At 46.5% G+C, this 18,858-nt stretch overlaps 2 protein-coding genes across 2 annotated transcripts in view; one reads left to right on the top strand and one right to left on the bottom strand.

The window, feature by feature from the left end:
- Nucleotides 1-1,799: 1,799 nt before the first annotated feature.
- On the top strand, nt 1,800-8,515 carry LOC119450526 (uncharacterized). The gene is made up of 4 exons (XM_037714024.2): nt 1,800-1,836; nt 3,215-3,267; nt 5,488-5,624; nt 8,253-8,515. The coding sequence occupies exons 1-4, from the start codon at nt 1,800-1,802 to the stop codon at nt 8,509-8,511; spliced, it is 486 nt and encodes a 161-aa protein (XP_037569952.1). The 3' UTR covers nt 8,512-8,515.
- Nucleotides 8,516-10,767: 2,252 nt separating this feature from the next.
- Nucleotides 10,768-18,858, bottom strand: part of LOC119436223 (CRISP/Allergen/PR-1-like) — a 28,796-nt gene continuing 20,705 nt past the window's right edge. The window contains exons 5-6 of the mRNA XM_049656348.1: nt 18,334-18,446; nt 10,768-11,110 (exon numbers count right to left, since the gene is read on the bottom strand). Coding sequence (XP_049512305.1) covers nt 10,858-11,110; nt 18,334-18,446 — 366 coding nt within the window. The 3' untranslated portion in view covers nt 10,768-10,857. The remainder of the gene's footprint in view (nt 11,111-18,333; nt 18,447-18,858) is intronic.

Genomic DNA, 18,858 nt, shown 5'->3' with positions numbered 1-18,858 from the left:
AAAATACTAGAATGAAAAACATGTAGAGTGTGCCTGATTAATTCAAGCAGGCTAGGTGACTATTTGTCACCGCCCCTTTTCAAAGATAATGCCAATAAAATATCATCTTCGATGCCTCCACAACCATGCCTTCGTCATTTCATCGTGATCATGCCATGGCCATCTTGCAGTCGTCATACATTCGTGGCCATACCACCGTCGTGATGTCGTCATGCTCATTCCATTATTGTCATTCCATCTTCGTCATATCACTGTCAACATGCCGTCGTCGTCATAAACCGTCGTCATTCCATCGTTGTTGTGCCATCGCCATTTCTTCGTCATTCCGTCATCTACCTGATTTGGTGTTAGGATTTCGCCATAGCATAGCTTGTGAGCGGTGCAGTGCATAAACGTAAAAAATTTGCATTACATTAAGGTTGCAGCCTTTGTTGTGGATAAACATAAACGTTGCATCAGATTACATGTTCCACAGGATGAATCATACGCATCGCCGTTAGTTGCATAGAACTTAATTAGCCGCTTGACTAAAGCTTTGTTCCACATATATTCCAACATCTGCATTATATCTGCAGATTTACGGTTCGTCCAGTCACCGATCCCAGCCATATAAAGGCAGAACAGCGGCGTCAAAATCAAGCACAAAGGCCGTTACAATGTAAGCAATCCTATAGCTCGAATCTGTTCTTTTCTTATCATTCGCTCTTCACGACCGGCAGCTCCTGAAAAGGATCCTAAAAACGCCGAGCGTGATAATTAGCACCGGAATGGAAATGTCACATTGTCTAGGCCCCGAAGAAAAAGCTTCTGGCTCATGCACCCATTAATTCGAAAGGGTTTTTTGTGGCTGATGTCACGCCTTTGGCAGCGCTCGAGGCAAACTGAGTGCCACCTTGGATGGCGAACCAGCCAAAACGTCTGCTCTTTAAAGATTCAGACAAAGTAGCTCAATCTTGGATAGCGATCATTTTTAGCTCTATACAGTATAAGCATAGTACTGTAACGTTTGTGATCCAAAATCTAAATGTAGATCCTTGCACCTAAATTATACCTATTTTGATGCCTATTTTACATGCACCTGTAGCCAGAGAGCTTAGGTGTACCATTTTGGGTGTAGTTTTTTCTTTTTCTTTTTTATATAGAACGTTTAAAGCCTACCCGCCGTGGTTGCTCAGTGGCTATGGTGTTGGGCTGCTGAGCACGAGGTCGCGGGATCGAATCCCGGCCACGGCGGCCGCATTTCGATGGGGGCGAAATGCGAAAACACCCGTGCACTTAGATTTAGGTGCACGTTAAAGAACCCCAGGTGGTCAAAATTTCCGGAGTCCCCCACTACGGCGTGCCTCATAATCAGAACAGGTTTTGGCACGTAAAACCCCATAATTTAATTTTAATTTTAACGTTTAAAGCCTGACTTCCCGGACACTGTGAACCGCCTGTGAAATGGTCATCATGCTAACGTACAGGCTTTCACTGTAGTGAGGCTGCCCAAAACGAGCAAAACACGCACTTCGTTCTCTTTACATGGGCTAGAAACAAAACTGAGGCTCGAGAAACGCCTCCAAAAAACGCTCTTCCAAAAAGAGGTGAGAAGAGCCAACAGAGCGCGCTAGGCGCACAAGGAAAGTCGCTTGTTCCGACAAAATTCGACACGGGCGCAGGGCACGTTCTTGCACTCAAACACGTCGCAGTATATAAGGTCTCCCTTCTGGCTGCCGTCCGCAGAGTTTTACCTTGCTCGGTGTGCTGTGGATATTCTAAAGTTTCTCCTGCTACACTGCCCTGAGACATTCTCCAAGATGTGCCAAGCAACTTGCACGGGCATGTTCACGGCCGGTAAGGACATTCTTGCACGGCGTTGTTCGGAGTGTTATGATCGCCTCAATGGCGTTATACAATGTTTCTCAATGCGTTCGCAGCTAAACAAACGCTATCCCGCTAGTTTGTTGCTGCCCACGCATGCATTTTATAGCTACCTTTGTAATAACCGTTCCTTCCGCATTTTCCCTCAACAGAGATGAGTACAGTTCTTCTTGTGAGAGTAGTGGAACATGAATGATGCCTGCATGTTAATACACGGGGTGAATTTCATATCAATGGTTCAACTAAATAGGCCGAAGTATCGCTGCACAGGGGGCATGTTGTAAGACTTCCAGATTCATGAGTCGTCAAGGGTCGAGCGCTTGAGGACGTCACTTCAACAATTCAAGGCAAGAGAAAGCTCATTTCTCAGCGTGCTCATGTATACCGGTGAGTAGAGTAGTACAAAAGTTTTCAGTGAAACGAAAACACAGTAGAACTCTGACGCACAGCGGCGCGGTCGGATGTGGCCGTACCGCCAAGCCCGTCACTGCGGCCGATTGCAGTGCACATTTTGTGAAGTGATGAAGATTAACGTGGTTTTTTTTTTTTTGCTCTTCAAGGTGGAAATACTAAACTGTCCATTAGTATTTCCGTCTTGGAGAGGGAATGTTAAATATCATCTGTTACTGCTGGGGCGTTCCGTACTAGTTTGGCACGTCTTCAATGCTGCTGGTCGGGTGTAACCAGCCAAGTTATTTTCTAACACGCTCGTTTTACCTGAATTGAAGTGCTGTATCTCTCTCCACAAATCATAAACAAGCGCGTAGAAATAACTTTGTTTCACGTATTTATTTACCGATTTGTTCTGTCATTCAAGGCACGAGGCTTGAATCAAGCCTGTGTCTTCGGCAGGCAAACCCTGTTTTGACTAAACTTTTTCATATATATGTAGTAGCATAAGCACACCACCACGATATAAATTTATAACTAACCTTTGTGCTGGCGAGATACCAGTTGGTTAAAAAAAACAAGAAAAAACATGTAACGTTAGTTTTATTTCACTGCGTTTATTCACCTTGCCCCATCGAATTTACAGTAATTAAGTCAACTGTGGAAAATCTTGTAAACAACAGTTGAAAAAGATTCATTCAAATTGTGCTCCTGAGGATACACGGCAAGATATGCAGCTCAGAAATATGCACCGCGGAAAACCTAGAAAGGCAGTTCTAAACCACAATACTGGTGCCTGCTTAAGATCGCTGCCCCTCTGCACGCTCTGTTTTATTTCATACACATATGCAATATGCTGGCAATTTCTTCTACAATTAGCTCATATCAATGTTCTCAACATTTTTGCATTTTACTTTACTGCTGCGATTTCCAATTGAAGCAAATCTACTTTTATTCGCAGTTCTGCTCATCCTTTCATTTGCCTCTGCCCACGACGTTGCTGAGGAGCTCAGGGTAAGTTGTCCATCAAGCAAACGACAATAAGGTAATGCAGTTGTGTCCACTACGTTGCAATTTTTAATGCTTTTATAACACCGCTACAGCGTCGAACAGATGAAGGAACTGGCTGCAGCTAAAGACGCGGCACAGCCTTGTATGTAGCCATAGAATTCTTTTAAAGCGTAAAGCACGTTTTTATATAGTTTCATCCACTTGAAACGCGGCCGGCAATGATGGAAATGTCATTTACAATATATCGTGCCCATCAAACGAACGCCTTTAATGCTGAAAAATAATGTCAGTTTCAGAGAATTCTCAACACGAAATCAAAAATCTTGGGTGTCTAGGTTAAAGTATATGGGCAACATAAGAGAAGCTTACATGGAACTGTGTTCTTATATTGACTGTGTGGTGTCGTGAACATGCTAGTTAGCCCACAAATACTGCACATAACACACCTCTTTAAAATTAATCTATGCAAGCAGCCTACGTGAACAAACGCAAAGGCATTTCACACGTGTGCATGCATTTCCATGTTTGCTCTCTTAGTTATGTCTGGAGCATCGCTTTTCACCACAGAACAAGTTACCTGAGACGTTTGCAGAACACTTTGTAAACTTAAAGATCTGGCGAAGATTCCACTTATTTCTGCAGATTCAAACAACGAGAAGCTATGGAGTGTATCCATTGCAGACAAAATCTTTTAATGGAAGGTACCATCCAAACCACCATTGAAAGCACCCTTCCATCCCCTAATGTTGCCAGCAAGCAGAGTAGCATTTGCAGTAGCTCTAACCACGGCGTCCCATTTCGTGTGACATATTGAACCACTCCGATAATGGGCTTAAAGGTCATAATGAGGAAAACAGATTGGAATAAAAAATTCTAGAAAGAGAACTGGCTTCAAATACTGAATCGAATACAAAGATTTCTTTCATTTCAAAAATTAATTACAGAAAAAGCTCGAGATTGACTCTGCATGGCAAGCAAGATATTTTATCCTTCATTGCATGGGACACCAATCACAATTGCAAGTCGGCGCAGCTGCGAAGCTTACAAAAAAGCAAAACATAATCGCACCTTATGCGATCATAACAGTAGTAAAATAAGTACATATGTGGCAAAAAGTGTACGTCAACTTCGTAAGTTTACACTGAAGATGACTGCCGATATCATTCAAGACAGGAGCTAATATACAGTACTGGGATGTCACACATCTCTTAAATGGGGCAAATACAGTGGGATATCTCATATATATATAGGCGTAAATAAATATTACAAATGTACCCGTAGCCTAGAAACGATTCCCACTTAATCAGATGACTCCAGCTAATTACCATGTAATTATGAACTGATCCGCATAAGCTCCCTCCGTAAATGACGCGTCTGAGCAGCAACAATTCCTTCTGCAGCATAATAATTAGGAACAGAAGTGGTAAATATATTGCTAGGCATTTCCATCAGTGTTGGATTGAGAGTGAACATCTGAAGAATTCGGCATACAGCCACCGTTTCCCAGTGTTTTTTTCTTTGAACCTGCGACATCCTGCGACGTCCTACGACGAATAACCTAAATGAATTGAGGTTATTTCTTATTTTGCTCCTCAATGAATATTCTAAAATGTCTGATATCAAATAACTCACTAAATACCAATCACCTTAGAAAGTATGTTTTATTTGCGTACAAGATTTCGCAATTTCGGCCACCAATAGGCCAGATTTTCAACAACAATGGACACAAAATTTCAAAACAGGCACAGTCTTCATAACACAGCCAGAAAGGTTGTGTCGTGAAGAGCACATTAAGCGAGAACTTGGCATGCGCAATAATACCAGCTTAGATAACAGCCGTTGTATTTAAAGGCAAATACAACTTGAAAACGAACAACGTCCCCGCTTGCATAATGGCGTGTGTTACAATATTATGCTAGGACTACTTATCGCGCGCACAGTGAATATACCCAGCGTCTATAGCCGTTCGCACTTCTTAAACGATCGGCTGCACGACCTATAGCGCGATAACAGCCAAAGTTGGAAGAAAAAAATATTTTGCTAGTTTACAATAACAAACAAAATATCATAGAGAAAGGGAAAAAAACGAGCCGGTATTTCTGCGGTGCTCTTTGCATGGCTGTTCGGACTGCAGATTTAGTGGCGGGCTTAAACAATTTCACCCAACGCGAGTACAGCTGAAGTACAGTTGCGTTTTGCTATTTTTGTTCTACGTAATTGCAGATGAAACGCCAGACGTACTCCCTCCCACACGGATCCGAGCTGCTTCTCGAACCCCTGAGAACGAGGTTCACCTGTCGCCACGACGGCTACTTCGCAGACGTGGACAACAACTGCAGGGTTTACCACATCTGCACTCGGTGCGTGAACGCGTCAGCTCTGCACTACCACGGGTGTTGCCTCAAAGACTGACGACAGAAATTCCTGTAGACTGTGCTGCAGTGATAAGCGGGTTTTTGTTTTCTTTTTTTTAAGCACGCTGCAGCTCAGGGGCGCACATCTGTGGATATAACTGATATACCCAACAGTGGATTGAAGTTCACGAACTTTTCAGTTAATAAGTTTACGAACTTATTTGTCGTTACGGAACTGAAGCGAGACGTTGTTGAAGTTACGATCGTCTGCTCGCATTTGTCAGCAAAAAAAATTATTTTCGACATATACGTTCTAAAATACATATCGATGCTTTACGTAGCTTTGTCCCGAAGCTCGCGAACGTTTTTCGTATGGATGATGTGCATAAAACCAACTTAGTCGCCGCACATATCGGGAACAAATATCTCGAAGTTCATGCCGGCCTCATGATTACAGATAATTGAGCACGTTCTGACTACTGCCTGACCCCAAGTTTACGGCTGCAATATGTCCCCTAGAGCTTTCCATTAACAATGTTAAATGGCGAACATTAGGTAACTCATGAGTTAATCGGTTACTGTCACAAAGTTTCCGATTTTCGCTCGCCCCAGAAACATGCTCTAAAAAACGATCATCTCAAATACAATGCTTTCATGCGTTCGCGTGAACACGCGGTAAAGCACAGAGGTAATCATCTTTCCCAACGAAATGTTTTGGTAGTTGTTGGTGTTGTTGTTCTTGTTTTGAAATTATTTGCTTTGGTTCCTTCGCGGTTCAGGTTTCGTCGGCACAGTAGTGAAAAGCAAGAACGCCGGACGTAATTTTATGTGTGGTGATGGTCGTGTGATTATGGTGCATCAGCTGCTACGCAATGCGTTCAAGAGTACATGACGAAGATTGGAATTGAGACACCTCTCGGGTAGAAAGGGAGTAATTATTCACAGCTTCCGAAAAAATTCTTGGCACACCTATGCGACTCAGCAGAATTATTGATCAAAGACCACGATGCACCACGCTCTCTGGACGCTATTTAGTTCTCTGGACACGTGCTTCTCACGTGATCTCTCCTCTGCCGCCATCACCACTGCTAATTGTGGCCCACTCTGATTAGCGTGCTCAGTCAAATATTTACGACTTCAAAGACCAATATCTTATGCCCACATCAGTTTTTAGATGGAGTCAAGTGTATGTTCGTAAAAGATTAGGCTGAAATTTTTATTTCCCTGTTTAAATGACCTTTCTGCAAGGAGTTTCGTTGAGGCGCGCCGTACTTTGCTACTGTCTTCTGCCACCCGTAATTACCTCCCACATTTAAAGCTTCCTCGATAGACGCTGTGTAAGATCCTCCATATTCCTTCAAATTTGATATTGGATCTAACATTTAGTCTGTATACGCCAATTATTTTAGCATATCCGGAACCTCAGCGGCAGGCGCAAATTATTGCGAATTTGGTAATTTCTATTACCGCTGTAATTGGCTCTTACATGTTTATAATTTGCTCAGTAGTATGTTTTTAAAAGTACATTTTTACTTTGTTCAGCTTCATTGAACTGCACATTTTAATTATCTTCCAGCACTTCTTAGAAACGACCTAGCGGGGGTTATATTCAATTAGTGAGACTGATAAAGTCTTCTGAATCGCAGAAATTAGCTAAGATCTTTGTGATGTTCCCAACAGATGATATGAAGCGTACGGCCTAATTTTCCAATGTTGCATTCTGATCTGACTTCCAGCTGTCTTGTAATCGATCCAGACGTTCTTGTTGTGCATGCCATTTTGTACACGTTTTCTCGGGACGCGAGAAGGCAATAGAGTATGTGCATTAACAGCTCCTCTTCAAAAAAGTAAGAAAAAAAATAAAAAAGAACAATGCTTATGCGATGAGTAGCACGGTTAGCAGCGTTCTCGACAAGTGTTATTGGCGATGCGGTTTATGTCCCAGTGTGCCATGTCAGTCAGATCTGTCCAGGGAAAACATTTTTTCTGATGATTTGTCCTGAAACATTCATTACAATAGCATTAACGAAGTCACCACGATATAATACCTGCTGCAATTCACAGGTGTCGGTTTAAAAAAGAACCACGACACTGGAAAGGTGGAACCGTTGTTTTGTGCCCAAAGTGAGCAAACGCGCGTGGCGTATTCACAAGGCCATGCTGCGATTACGCAGTCATTAAGCAGTTGTAATTGAGACTTGCGAATAGTTACGTATATCGAAAAATCTAATAATGCAGCACATCACGAAATTCAGTATGGAGGTTTTGTTTTCCCGCTCTATAATGCCAGCAAGGACGCCATCATCAAATTTCGGCCCTGCGAGACACATGTATTAAATGACACATGTTAAATGTATTTTAAAAATACACATATTAAAATGTATTTTAAAAAGTACATTGATATGGGAAGGTGCAATGTAGCACCAAGGTCGCCTTGTTGCCTCTGAACCCGAGAATTGCCGGAGCTGAGCATGTCGCAACCCAAGAACGCGGAAATAAATCCCCGTTCTATCACGTGGGGAAATGCAAGGGTTGCGTGCGCTGTGTTTCGGGGTGCACCACAACCGCTACAATGACTGCCCGAAGGGCGTGACCAGTGGCCACTCCGATTCACATATCACCACCTACCCGCAGATCCGCCGAGACGCGACAGCTGCAGCGATTCAGCTTCCTGTGCGGCAACCTCACCATGTTCAACCAGCTGACGCTGACGTGCTCGCGACCCGAGGACTCGGTGCCATGCCGGAACGCTCCCGTCTTCTACTACGTCAACGACAACATCGGCTACCAAGACACGCCCTTCCTGTACGACGATGACGTCAGTAATGCCGACCAGTTCATCCACGAAAACAGGCTGCTAGAATCCATCCCGGCAGCCAAGCGGCGGTTCTAAAACCAACGGCCTCCGTGACTACGCGCGTGATGCTATAAGTGTGGTACTGCCTCGGGGATGCCGCACCTGATCGGCGACGTTCTCAAAACGCGACCATGCTGTTGTCCATATCGAAGAGCAATATGGATCGAAGTGTGGCCACGCTGCCATTTATCCAATTAAGGGTAACGCTGCTAAGCAAGCTCAACTTTATGCATGCACCAAGCAGCACCAAGAAAACGCAGGTTATGCCAAGTGGCCTTACAACAAAGCAACGAATGTGAATAACGATGTGAAGCTTGCGAATATATTGTCGTTTAGAATGTCTGTACATCACATTGATGATAGAAACCAGCCATAATTCGCGTACACCGCTATAGGCAGCAGTTCCCAATGAGTATAGCCGTGCCTGCTACGCATTGTCTATTGTGATAAATCAATAAAAGAAGAAGAATCGCTGAAGTGGCCCTGCAAAATCATTCGTGCTTCATCTACCGAACACAACAGGTTAATGGCTCATGCGCATTTCTTCGGATCACCTGTCAACGCTTTGTCCTCCTCATGTACACTCAAGTTCGTACGCCGGCTAAACAAGACCACGTATTACTTCTGAAAAGGACAAAGCCGCAGTGCACAGGACAGGCACTGTGTCTTTGTCTCTATTGCGCTATTATATTTTCTTTGTTATAAACCAACAAATCCAAGAAACGTTTTGACTCACCTTTGATCAACACAGAAAACTTTCGCCACGTGCCCCATTTCAAGACAACGTTTTGGTGTTGCTACCGCACCAAGTCAGTGGCAACACCGTCTCATTAAGTGCCGCGGTTTCAGCAATCTTACTAAATTTTAATAGAGCATAAGGAGCGTTCCAACCTTCCCTTACAGAGGTTGCCCAGTCCCTCAACAAGTACAAGAAATCTTTCAGCTCCTTTTCTCCGTAAACTAATATACCGGCTTACGCGTGCAACTACACTTTTCTCGTGCAACTACACGGCGAGGTGACGTGAAAGTTAGGGCAAGTTCGTGGTTTTGCTTTATGCGTTACTTGAGGCCAAATAGAAAAAGAAACAAAAGCACTCGCGCTAAATTCGACGTGTATTTATTCTTTTAAAATAGACGGGAACTTCCATGACAAAATCTATCCTCACACAACAAATGACAAGCACCCAAAAAGAAAGAAAAATCTAAACCAGATAACGAGAAGAAATGCCCCATGCAAACTTGGTCACTTTGGCAACGCATGCCGCATAATAAGTTTGTTTTTGAGAAAGCAATGCAGATGCAGTGCTGACGCAATCTTCCTCCAGACGCGATATTTCTGAACGTTATCTTTACGATAGATATAGATCATGATTATAAAGTCCATAAAGCTATATAAGGGCACCTTGATGAGCTTTGATTTAGGTTTTAATTCCCTTTTTATGAAAAATGTCCTAAGCACTCTGAGCAGATGACCAGAGAAGATTATTGAAGTTGCAGAAATACTGGGGGAGTTTTGTGCGGCCGCTGTTTCTGTATCACATTTTACAAAAGAAAAAAAAAATGACGCGGGGCGTGCGTCGCGTCAATAATCTTAAAGCGCACTGGCATCGCTTCTCGTAATTTTTTTTTCGATTTCTCCATTTTTTTATTCTTTTAGTGCTTGTCATTCATTGCGCGTGCGCATGATGGTTTCTTTTGTGAAATAAAATTAGTTGGAAGTTGGCGCACGTACTTGTCGTTTCTGTTTCTTGGACCTCGTCCCATCTTCGTCGCTAAAGTAAGACGTGAATCATAACGGTATACTTAAAAACCAAGTAGGCTGATTAGAAATATACTGGATATAACCGTTTACACTCCGATTAGGAGAATTTCATGATAGAATGCACAGAGACACAGACCATATACCCCAGTGTCTCAAATATCAAATTCAAAACCAATTTGCTACCGAAATAATGTTTTATAATCACTGCAAGGCTTTGGCACGTGCTTTCGCGTAAGAAAAAGATAGGAAAAAGTCCGAGCGATTCTGTTCCTACCCCCAATAACACAAAGGGACGCGCGTCCGCGCAGGTGCGCTGTCTCGCATGCCTTTGTCCAGATGGAGTGCAAGGCGCACAAACATTTCGTGTCCTCAAATCTCCGTTCAGCTGCGCTGGAACTTGAAAACAGGTGTTTTCAGTACTGTTGTGCCGACATACCAAAAAAACTAGATTTTTTTTTTAATCTCCTTCTCTTCTTTTTTTTTTCTTTTTATACGGTTCTTCAATATGCGTCATCAACCATCGCCAGCGTCAACAAACACATGTGCAACACGGCCACATCACATGGCTCTCTTTTATTCCTTCCTCGAAACGTGGTTTTCCGCGAAGTGACTCGCCGCACTCAGCACTTGCGACCGGCTTGCGCAACACACTTCGCACTGCGCTGTTGCCCTGTGCGACGAGCGGCACCGTCCCGTGCGGCCAGCCCGCTGTTCCGTGGGCGGCCGCCTGGCTGACCTCTCTGTCGGCCGCGGACGCGCCGGCTCCTCTTGCGCGCCCTGCACAGTCCGGTCCGCTTGACGCAGCGCGATCCAGTCGGGCAGCGGCTGCACGTGGGGCCCTCCGTGTAGACAGGCCTGCCTTTGATGTTGCCGCTGCGGTGGAAGCGAGCGCCTTTGACTGCGCGCGAGCAAAGACTTCGATCGCGTCGGATAGAGAGTCACCCGATGGATAGAGAGAGAGAGAGCACGAAAAAAAAAAAGAAAATAGCTACCGCGCTTCGCCTGCGCTCACCTCGAGGATTGCGTATCTTTCGCTCGGCACGTGTACCTCTAAAGTACCGGAACGTACCTCGTAAGAGGGAAGTAATATATGCCAGCAGTGAGATATATAACGGTAGCCAACCACTTATACAGCGCCTTCTATATATAGTGGAGAGTTCTCTCACCTTCAAAGGGAAATCGCATCAATGTCGGTATACCACTAGAGTGCCGAATTACTCGTGCTTATTACTTCTGAAGTTGCTTTTGGCTTTCCCATTCAGGTATAACCGAGGCGGCGAAAGATATTTCTCAAGTGCAAAGGGCAGCTCGACGAACTACATGGAGGACGTTAACAAAAATGAAACATCTCGAATTAGCGTTTCCGTCTTTCCCTCACTCTTTCTCATAATTATCTGTCGAAAGCCCAGTAATTATTTTTTGTTTAGTTTGTTTAAATAGTGCTCGCGGTATTTTAACGCATTTTGCCTTTACTAACATAAATCGAACTTACTGCCTCCTCTCACATGATCCTCGAGACAACAGAGATTAACATATAAGTGCATATAAAACGCTAAAGGGCACCTGAAAAAAGAATAAGACGCACCATTAGCCTCGCTTGACCTGTTACTACCCAGCTGGAACGAAACGCGAACGCGGTGAATCAAATCATAAGACATCTTGCGCGTAGCTACATAAATATTGCGATGTGTATTTGATTACAAAATATTGTGTGGCTGAATAGTGCATTTTTTTTTCATAAAAGATAATGGCTGTGAAAACAGACCCAACTCAAAGAAAGACCGACACTACGAGCACGGTATAACGAAGTTTACTGCGCTAGTGAACACAACGCAAAAAAAAAGCCCTTCCACCAAGTGAAGAGGGAAGTCCAGCGAAGCTGGCGCTTTGGTTCGATTTGCTATGTTGGGGTTTAGCTATATTGGGGATTTGCTGTGCTGAATTTGGTTACAAAATGGTAAGCCGACCCCTTCGCTACGTACTCGGGAAAGAGGCTTTGGTGCCGGCTCAGAGTAGCACAATGGGGTATTTTTAACACTGAGACGATGGCTATACAACGCCCCGCTCTCAAAGAACTGGCTCGGCGTCCACGGGCGACGGCGTTCCTAGCGCATTCCTCACGCTTTTGTACGACGTTCCCAGACAAGAGTCCTTGACAAAAGCTCCGTATAGGCTCATTCACGCTAGGCCGACCCGACACCGGTATTGGTCTGCCCACCGTTGGCGACAGCGTTATCCTTTCTTTAAACCGATGACCACAGCGTTTTCCGTCCTGCAAACTGCTGTTGCCAACAGTCGGCAGACCAAAATCGGCCTCGTGTCGGCCTAGTATGAATTAGCCTTATATACAAACAACGCTAACGCGAACTACTCGTACTACCTACTCCTCCGTTGACCTTCTTTTTTTCGTAGATAGGCGGGAGCCCGGAGAAAGCCGGCGGCACAGGTGGCCGAGGCCGGCAGGGCTGCACGCATGCGCCGCAGTCGGAGAGCGGGGACACACACGCACAGTCATGCGTGGCTATCTCGTCCCCGCCATCGGGCCGCCGCGCCGCGCTCTCTCGCCTTCCTTCCATTTATCAGCCACCCTGTAAACAGACGCACGCGGAGCAGCCGGAGTGGCGAGGGAAAGAGCGCGCGTCAGCAACCGAGGCGTAGCGACGTTGGCAACCCACCGCCGAATGCGGTACAGCTGCCCCCACCGCAGAGGCCTCCTGTCCCCATCGCCACGGAGCTGCCCGGGATTTCGAAGAGGCGCTCACCCGCTTGCGCCCTGCAGCAGACGGCCGCCTGCCTCCTGGACGAGACCCTCAGAGACCACCTCCTGGTGTACGTCGACGGTTCGGTGGTACCGGACACCGGCTCTGCCACGGCGGCCTGCACGGCACCAGCCCTGCAGAAGAGCAGGCAGTGTCGACTGCCCAGACACGCCAGCTCGACTGCAGCGGAGGTGGCAGGCCTCCACCTGGCCGTCGACCTACTCTCTGAGGAGCTTCCTGGGGTACCAGCGGCCATCCTCTGCGACTCCAGGGCAGCCCTCCTCGGCCTGCAGAGGCCAGAAAGCGCCAGCCTTGGAGTCGCACTGCTGTCTACCCGGCTGACAGCGCTGCAGGACGCAGGCCACCCGGTGTCCCTGCACTGGATCCCCGCCCACGTAGGGATCCCGGGCAACGAGGCAGCCGACACCCTGGCGAAGGACGCCCACCACTCCACTGTGCCCCTCAGTCGGGCCGTGACGGAGGGCGACTTCACAGGACTGAGGCTGCGGCGACACCTGGCGACCCACCACCCAGACAAACGGGTGGCACTGGGATGCCCCCCACGACCACTCCCCCAGCGAGGCCTGGCTCGCAGGGAGACCTCGCTCCTTCTCCGGCTCCGCATCGGCTGCAGCTGGACGGCAGCACGCAGCTACCGACTGGGACGAGCGACGTCCCCGGCCTGCAGCTCCTGCGGGGAGCCGGAGACGATCGAACATCTCCTGCTGGCCTGCCCGGCGTACCTCCAGCAGCGGGGCCCACTCCTGCAGGAGTTCCGCCGCCTGGGCCTCCCCTGTGGCAAGGAGGAAGATCTCCTCTTCCCCGGCCGACACCACCTTTCTGCACTTCGAGGCGTCGTGGAGTTCCTTGACTCGTCAGGGCTCTCCGCACGCCTCTAAGGACATTTATACAAGCGGGAAGGCCTGACGGCCTCCCACTCCACCCCGGGCCTGACCGGCCTGGCACAACACCCCTGCAGACTCTGCAGCACACCAAGGCCTTCCATCTCGGCCTGATACGTGCCGCCTATGCCTGCCGGTTTTGCTTCGCCCAGCCATGGCGTCTCCACTCTATCCCTTCTTTCGCTCCCACTTACCCCTCCCCGTTGGCGCTGAGCCGTGCTCCCTCAAGGGCTGCAGAAGATAGCGCCAACCTTTCCCTTTCCCTCAAGAACCACTTACCCCTAGCGACGCAAAGGAGGAGCGCTGCCGGCGTAGCCTCCCTAGCCTCCCAGCACGGCTCAACTTCAACCGGGCACACCTTGCAGCAGCCTTGCCGCGCTAGCCTCGAAGCCGGGCCCAACTCTACTCAGGGGGGAACGCGGCATAAGAGAAGGTTGACAGGCGCAAGAGTGATAGCGGGGGCTCAGCCGGCCGGGAGCGAGGAGGGGCCGTGCGTTCATATAGACGACGGCGCTTGAGCCAATGCTGATGACGATAGTTTTTTTTATTGCAATAGCAATTATATGGACACTTCAACCGGATTTCGGCAGTCGCCGTCGCCGTGAGGTTCCGTATAGATAAAATCTTCGCCGCGCGCCATATGCCCGAGCGGAAGCGTGCGGGTACGCACGCTGTCACGGAGAGCGAACGCACTCAATCTCCCACGCGCAAGCAAGGAAGCGGGAAGCCAGCGCCGGAGGGAGGGGGGGGGGGGGGCACTTCTACTCTGCCAACAACCGCGCTCGTCGCTCGCCCGCACCGCCTCTTATCTCCACACGGCTCTGACCTTTGTATGCGCTGTGCATTCGCCGCTCAGTTTCCGTTGAAGCGATAGACCGCACGTACCTTCGCCCGCTGCGGCGTATGCGCTTGCTGCCACCGTTTTGACAGTCGTTGTCTGCAGTCATTCAGTGTGATCTATTCATGTTTGTTTGTGCGCGCTCACACCACGTTTGTTCATTGAGTTAGTAATAGTCGGGCCACATTTTCCAACGCACGCTACACATGCAATGCTGCCCGGATCGGCAGTGCAACGCTACAGGTGTGTCCCTTCGCACGCGCTGCCCACGGGAAGCGCTTCTCATCAACACCACCGTTTCACACGCGCCTTCTCGTGGTCATCGAGTCTCTCTTCATGTCGGTCTACTTACGCCGCAGCACACCTGCTTACTTAATCAGCTCATGTTTACTACAATTCATATTGCTACCAAAGCCGCTCACCTTACTTCGTATGACATTGCTGTGTTGCTATCGCATTCATTGCTTTGCCCTTAGGGCGAAACTGTGACATTTTTTTTTTTTCGACACGCGGATACGATCCTGGGGACCCTAGCCCTTAACAGCTTCGCTGTAAAAAGCACGGACAAGACGAGCGTGGCGTACAAACTTTTGAGAGCGCACGTCTTGTTTGTACTCAGTTTGCTCTGTTTATTTACGAAGTCATTCTTTTTAGTGGGTTTGATATTCTATCAGCCGTTAAACATGATGTAGTCCCGCAACGTAGCGTCTGAGTATGAATTAACACAGTGCCTCTCATATCATACTGGTGAGAATGGAAGCACAAATAAGCCCTCTTTCTTGGATTTTTCCATTTACGTTTCAGTCGGGTCCGATAGTATAATCTTTGTCAAAAGTTAGAAGCTGCCGCGCATGTGGTGAGAACCATGGTCAGACCACTTATTACGGTCTCCTGCATATATTATTTTCTCTGCTTTGAAGTTATAGAGATGGCAAGGGACAATGGACCGCACTATCCCGAGCTCCATGGAGAGACAGAGAAAAAAAAACGAAAGCAAGGGCGGTTAAACAAATCCAAGTTGCCCGCTTCCTACCTTACTCGTGGTAGGAAAACACGCCGTGGTTGCTCAGTGGCTATGGTGTTGGGCTGCTGAGCACTAGGTCGCGGGATCGAATCCCGGCCACGGCGGCCGCATTTCGATGGGGGCGAAATGCGAAAACACCCGTGTACTTAGATTTAGGTGCACGTTAAAGAATCCCAGGTGGTCCAAATTTCCGGAGTCCCCCACTACGGCGTGCCTCATAATCAGATCGTGGTTTTGACACGTTAACCCCATAATTTAATTTTAATTTTTTTCGTGCTTGGAAGATGAAGTGGTTAGAAAGAAGGGACGAGGAGAGAAAACAAATAAAAAAAAAATCAAGCAGCACAATAGGCGTTCACAAAGTCCATGGAGTGGATCGCAAAGAACACGCTAAGGAAGCTTTGTAACACAGCCTGATGATTTTTTCCCTCGATGCATTGCTTTGAAATGTTTGACAAAGACTGTTCAGCTTTATTCTTTGATATTTGTCATCTTCCTCTTTCTTTCTTCTTTGCTCCCCTTCTTCCTATCTTCCATTTCTATGCCTTTCTAAAGAGTAGGCAGGCGTTGTACCCCTTCCGGTGGCAGTCAATTGCCAGCCTGCTCCTCACTTTCCCTTTCCTGTCAAATGTATATGTTTTCAAATCAATAATAATAATAATAATAATAATAATAATAATAATAATAATAATAATAAAGACTGAACGTGCGATCTGTATTCAGAAAGTTCAGTTTGTAAATATTGCTGAAACGGCAATACGATCGGAATTTTTTAGCTATCGCGGAAATTTATCTGCTTTGGTGTGAGCTAGAAACACCAATTTCAAAGTCATATCGCATATATGCAACATCCACTTATAACGTTCGCTATTGCTGAGAATTTAACCGCCTCTGCAAATCTGGCTCTGATTCTATTATTGGACGAAAGAAATGAGAACAGAATGGAAATATGTCACGAACGTGTAGAGCGTATAAAAACGACCTTCCGGGCACTGAATTAACAAACGCGTGAGCCGGAACTACAATGAAAGACTTAAAAATATTCATAACGTTTAGACTGGGTCAGCACTGACTTGGTGCATGCTGCCCAACATAAAGTTTGCACGTGAGAACTAACAATTCGATGTTTCGTTGCTTTACATGGCCTTCCGCGAGTCTTCGTGAGAAGTTTCCCCAATGCCCGAATTTTCTCCATAGAAAAGGTAGGAGACGCACGCCCTTGTAATTCATCACCGGGAGCACCGTTTGACGATTCTGGACTTCCTGAGACACTATTTCAGATGTCTTAATAATGGTGGATGTCACACAGCAAAATAAGCTTGGATATTTTGTATTATGAACAGATAACATTCAGAAGAGTAAGTTTGCATTGCTAGGAAATCAAAGTTCGGTTTCTGATACTCGTCCTATGTGCCCTTGTGGCAAGTTGAAAACATTGTCTGGCTACTCGGCTACGATGAAGGGCGAATTCAGCAGAGACGAAGTGTCCATCTCGCCAAACAACTGCCGCGCATTTCGTCTCAATTCGACGTTTATGACAGGCGCGAAAATAAAATGTTCGCACCTGTAAGAATTACTGGGGTGTTCTGCGCTCCATGTAGAGAATCAAAATTAAACGGAGGATAAGATGGAGAGGTTGAAACTATTGTCCACTGAATTTCCATGTTTCTATCACAAAAGCTTAATCAGATTTCTCTATTTGATATAAACCAGCATATGGGACACCGTTAGGAACAGTTGGCCAAAAAACAAACGCGAGTGTCTCTGGCAACTGAGGAAATTACATGGAACTTGTAAAAGGCGAAGCAACAACGAGGAGAGAAGAGGAGGAAAAGAGGGGAGGAAAGGCAGGGAGGTCAACCAGACGCACGTCCGGTTTGCTACCCTACACGGGGGCAGTGGTTTAAAGGTATGAAAAGAAAGAAAGGACAGATAGGGAAGAAGATACTGCCATTGTGAACGAATGGCTGAGTCCTATGCGCTACTAATAGCTGTTTGTAACGAAACGTAAAGCGCACCAGCTACTGCTTTGGAGGCTGAACAATCGCTAAGTCGATGTGACTGGCCGTCTCAGGCAGGTAGCGTTAACCGGAGGATAAGATGGAGAGGTTGAAAGTATTTGCTTCCTGGTACTCCATCTCACTGCTATAGCCCTAACGCTTTATAGGGGATTACAGTTATTTTAAACGAAGAAAACCTACTGTCGGACATTAATAAAAAATGAAATGGAAAGAAACAGTGGGTGATGCAATGTCGCACGTAAGCTCGAAATCAAACAAAAAAAAAGTTAATTTCGAACAGATGTGTGCCATAAGTACTTCGAGGCGAAGCCACAGGTAATAAAAATAATAACAATAAATTATAAACTTACATGGGACATAATTCCCTCCTTTCACGGTCTAGAGACAGTTCGAGAATAGTCCCTAAACAGAGCATATAATTCCCCTTTACGATAAGCTTGACGCACAGACGCCTGAAGCCTTCATTGCACTTTTCTTTCTGGCTGACTTTACATGCATTGTGCCTGGAGCGCATCCTCGTCGTGCGTCAAACGCGCTTTGGCGAATACCCACCTATCGGCGTAATTGCAGACGTAGTGCTTTTGGTATGGCATAACGCTCAAGTCTCCTTTCATGCGAAACATGGTAAACCCACAGCCAAGGTACTGGGTTTCCGCCCATATCACCTGCACAGAGCGGGTAATGCAAATAAACAGCTGGCCCATTGTAAAAGGCAGTTCAAGATTCACACACCCCATCAATTGGGTCTTTTAAGAATGCACTTCCGCAAACCGATGTCAACGTTCTGTTATATTGCTACGTAAACATTCGTGACGACGCGGTAAAGGTAGCTTATGTCTGTCTTTGAGTTATTTTACTATCTTTTTCTGCAAGTACGCATTTCAGTGCCTCCCAATATCTTCGAATAAGCTCAGAAGCAATAAATCGGTCCTTGAACACTCAAACTGCAGTGTAGTCGCTCAACAAGGTTGCCACTGAGGCATGCCGAAGTGTCATAGAGAGTATAGTAAACACCTTGTTTGCTTTTCTTTTACACGTTTCTCTGTTTTGCTTGTGCTGCATTTAACACGGCAAGCG

Source organism: Dermacentor silvarum, chromosome 1 (genome assembly GCF_013339745.2).
Source record: "Dermacentor silvarum isolate Dsil-2018 chromosome 1, BIME_Dsil_1.4, whole genome shotgun sequence".
Taxonomy (NCBI): Eukaryota; Metazoa; Arthropoda; class Arachnida; order Ixodida; family Ixodidae; genus Dermacentor; species Dermacentor silvarum.
Note: the sequence above shows the minus strand (reverse complement) of the source record. Positions and strands in the feature narration are given on the sequence as shown.

What these genes read in the sequence shown, in the direction of transcription:
- LOC119450526 (XM_037714024.2), top strand. Translation starts at nt 1,800, where the DNA reads ATGTGCCAAGCAACTTGCACGGGCATGTTCACGGCCG. An exon ending in CACGGGCATGTTCACGGCCG is followed by an intron (nt 1,837 to 3,214) that starts GTAAGGACATTC and finishes TTTTATTCGCAG; the next exon opens with TTCTGCTCATCCTTTCATTT. An exon ending in GTTTACCACATCTGCACTCG is followed by an intron (nt 5,625 to 8,252) that starts GTGCGTGAACGC and finishes ACCTACCCGCAG; the next exon opens with ATCCGCCGAGACGCGACAGC.